This window comes from Bufo gargarizans, chromosome 8, assembly GCF_014858855.1.
Source record: "Bufo gargarizans isolate SCDJY-AF-19 chromosome 8, ASM1485885v1, whole genome shotgun sequence".
In the NCBI taxonomy this organism is placed as follows: Eukaryota; Metazoa; Chordata; class Amphibia; order Anura; family Bufonidae; genus Bufo; species Bufo gargarizans.
The window spans coordinates 178098360-178102316 of NC_058087.1; the positions used below are offsets into that span (position 1 = coordinate 178098360).

At 43.4% G+C, this 3957-nt stretch overlaps 1 protein-coding gene across 1 annotated transcript; it reads right to left on the reverse strand.

Annotated features, from left to right (window-relative positions):
* Nucleotides 1–523: 523 nt before the first annotated feature.
* On the reverse strand, nt 524–2413 carry SBK1 (SH3 domain binding kinase 1). The gene is made up of 3 exons (XM_044304805.1): nt 2215–2413; nt 1842–2044; nt 524–1352 (listed from the first exon to the last, which is right to left on the reverse strand). The coding sequence occupies exons 1-3, from the start codon at nt 2408–2410 to the stop codon at nt 573–575; spliced, it is 1179 nt and encodes a 392-aa protein (XP_044160740.1). The 5' UTR covers nt 2411–2413; the 3' UTR covers nt 524–572.
* Between the last annotated feature and the right edge of the window lie 1544 nt (nt 2414–3957).

The following is a 3957-nucleotide window of genomic DNA, read 5'->3' on the forward strand; positions in this document are numbered from 1 at the left end:
ATTGCTAAGGTATAGCCTCATGATTTCCATAGTTCCCTTAGCACCGTTTTTTTTAAGCCTTGGTGCATTTCTTTCCATATTGAACAACGTAGTACAAGATCTGGCTGCAGGTCAGTCGGGTGCTTTCAGACGCTTATGAAGAAACTACACTTTCGGGGTATGTAAGATTGCACTTGCCCTGCCTGTGCTGTTTTCATCTTTTTAGGATGGGTAAGGTTTGGTTGTAGAGTATGACAAAAGATGTTTGTGTGAACACTATCTCCCTTATATCAGTCTTTACAAGTTCTATATAAGTCCTTCACCCCAAAGTAGAAGCAGCACTTAAGTCACCAACTCTGACAATCGTTGCAAGTTTTGATCGAAAAGCTCAATCACAAATGGAAACTAACCAGATATGTCCATTATTTCTTTCAGTGAGTGTTTTCACACCTTTTTTTTTTTTTGCTTGTAGGCTCATGACCATTAATTGCTAAGTGGTCTACCCTGCTTTACATCTTGAACCAGGAGATGACCTTTACTGGAGAGAACGACATCAGTTCCCAGTGGAGTAGAATCCAACAGGGTGGTCCATGTTACACACAAATCTCAATGGCGGTGGCCAGCAACATTTGAGTTTTATTCTTGTCCTGACGCCCATCTGTCCTGCCAGAACTAGAGGGTGGCTGGCCAGGTTCAGGCAGAGAGTGTGGAACACGTGGTGAGGAGCCTCCCTCGGTAAGTATTGTCCTCTTGAGGGGAGTGGGATTCTCATGACGTTGGGGCACGGGTGGTAACTTTTCTCCTGTCTGTTTGCGAGAGCGGTAAGAAGGTCTACGACGAACTTCTGATAGTAAGTCATATTTAATGTAGAAGAAGACCTCTTTGACCGGGCTCCTTTTTTCTGACTCTAAGGAAAGAAGGCGTTGGAACATTCGTAGAGCATTGTCCGAGAAGCGGCGCCACTGAGAAGGAAGACCAGGTAGACGACCCTTCTGCCAGTGCACAAACTCCTCAAAGAAGGCATCTCCTGGCGAGGCTGACTCCCAAGGAAAGTTGCCTGTGAGTACACAGAAGATTAGTACTCCAAAAGCCCAGACGTCCAAGCTTGTCTCTACTGGAAAGCCTTCTGACCGTCCAGCTTGGCATACTTCTGGTGCTGTATATGGGATTGTGCCACTCACTCTTTTAACACGGCAGCCCACTTTACGCGTCATGCCAAAGTCTGCCAACTTAACTCGCCGACACTCACGATCAAATAGAAGAACATTCTCTGGTTTGATGTCACGGTGAACTAGGCTTTTGCTGTGCATAAAATCCAGAGCTAATCCCAGTTGTTGAACACATCGTTTCACCATGTCTTCTGGGAGACCCACCTGGAAAGAAGAATAAAAAGTTGGTTGCTGGGAAGAAGTGTATCAATAAACCACATGAAACAAAATATGTAGAGCTCAATGAACCCCAAAGCAGTGCTCTGGTAGTGAACCAAAGTCCATATATAAGCATCTTCTGGTTAAAGCAATGGATCAACACAAATCCCAAGCTAAAGTGTGAGGAATACTGGATTTGAGCTGCAGTGTAGTGTCACCCCCCCTAACAAAAGCAACAGGTCAAAACAGAACAAAAAATCAAGCCCAAAAAAAAGAGATTAAGTTCATCAATAGACGGGGCACAAAGAACTAACAAGCTCAATAAGCAGACCATGGACAAGCCAACGCACTCTATTCTGCTGAATGACTCATGAACCCATGACTCATGAACCATGAACAGATTCAGACAATTCAGGGACTCACGAAACAACATATTATTAAGAAATGGCCTTCTACTCATGCATCCAGACTCACCAAATAGGAGGTTCATCTCACCTGTGGTGGAATAATATCAAAAAGGTCTCCAGCTGGTGCATATTCTTGAGCAAAGACATAGCAGTCCTCTGTCTGAAAGAGCACATGAAATGCTCGGATAATGAATGGACTACAAGATAGAGCGCTCGTTACGCTGAACTCCCGCAGGAAACTTTTCAGCTTAGTCTTGTTCTTGTTCACAAACTTCAGAGCCATCTTGTTGCCTAAAATTGAGAACAGGATTCTTAGATATAGTGCTGCTGCATCAGAACCCCCTACAGCTATGCCCTTGTCTAGTCCAGAACATACACATTTTCTGCCTGTTACTGGGTGTGTAATAAGGTAACATTCAGACTGAGGGTATGACCATTTAAATTTTCTTAGACTGACTTACCAGTGCTCTTATGGGACACCAGCTCCACCCTGCCATACGTTCCCTTTCCCAGCTCTCGAATGAGCTCATAGTGCTTCTGTACTTCGCCCCCAGGCAGGCTTCGAATAGCTAGCGCCTGCATGTCTTCCGTAATCACAGGTACACCACAGCAGCCTAGCTTCCGGGACGGTTCTTGATCCACCGACCCAGCACTCATGCTCACACTACAAGAAAAGAAAATACTTTGTGATAACCAAGAACGTCCAAAACAACCAAAAGCAATAGAAGCATGTGTCAAATAACTGTATAAAGACGATGCAACAGGGCAAAAGCTCTTCTTCTAGACAGCTCTTCTTCTAGACAAGTGTCCTCCAACCTGTTGTTCTCCAGCAGCCATGAATTGGTTCTGTCATGTAAGGGTTTACACTACTTATAAATTAGGATACCCCAAGGACACTCAAAGGACAGAATATAGGGAAATTAGACAACTCTTCTTCTAGTCATGTGGCCTCCAACCTGTTGTTCTCCAGCTGTTATGAATCTACAACCCCAAGCATACTCTGACAGCCATGATCTGGGCCTGCCATGCAAGGCTTGTGATACTTTACTTATAAATTAGAACACCTCAAAGTCTCTCAAAGAACAGAATGTAGGGCAATGGGACAACTCTTTTTCTAGACAAATGGTCTTGAACCTCCTAGCATACTCTGACAGCCTATGTCTACCAAAGCATGTTGGAAGTTGTAGTTTTGCAACAACCAGAAATCTACAAGTTGAAGAACACTCGCCCAGACCAACCGTGCCCAACTTTTTTCCTTCATAAAGGACCTCAATTGCCTTTCTGGATGTTCTGGGAGCCCAATTGTGCCCTACTTTATCCCAAAAGGGAGTCTAAGTTTAACCTTAATGGGAACCCTAAATGACTGATTTAGTTCCTTATTTATAGATATGCCACATGAAACATTGGAGCTATTGTTTTTGAAGGAGACAATAGGACATAAATGCAATATTTTTTGCAATCCTGGCACCACTTTGCTCCTAATTATAGCAAGGTCATGGGTATGTGCCGGTCTACAGACTCTTGTCTGTCAATTGGAAAACCATGTTTCCATCAATTCAAACATTGGAAGCTTAATGGATATCCATATATAAGCCTGCATTATCTTAAATGGGGTGGGCATTGATATGGATTCGCTGAATCAAGGACAAATCAGCAGATATAAGTCCTGTTGGCAAGGCTTTCTAGGAGCCCGCCATACCTGTCCATCACAGCTCGGGGTCTGATGAGACTGGTTTTGGGAGATACATTATACACAAATAAGGGGTGTCACTAAGGCTCTCTGGTAATATAAATGTCAATACCCCATCATATGGATCCACCATACAGAACTTTTACCTAAATGCCATACAGGTCTCTTGACTTCTGTCCATGACCTTCATACGTCCCTATATCTGGAACTCTTCAAGTGTAAAATGTCAGCTTTTTTGGGACCAGCTTTAAGGTTACATCTTGACCCAGCTACAATTAAAAAATTTCCTTTGGGAATGTCAACATGTTTGTTCCTCATCGATTCACTGCGTTCTTATGAAATGAATCTACAAAGTGGCTGCCCTCCTGTGTGGAAGCCATATGTGTCCCATTAATGGGTTTGGAAAGGAAGACTAGAGAACAGAATAGATTTAAAGGGAAGGCGGAAGGAGCTGAGAGTATAAACTTGGAGTCCTGTCAATATTCCTGACGTATGGTTAATATATAATGAGTCC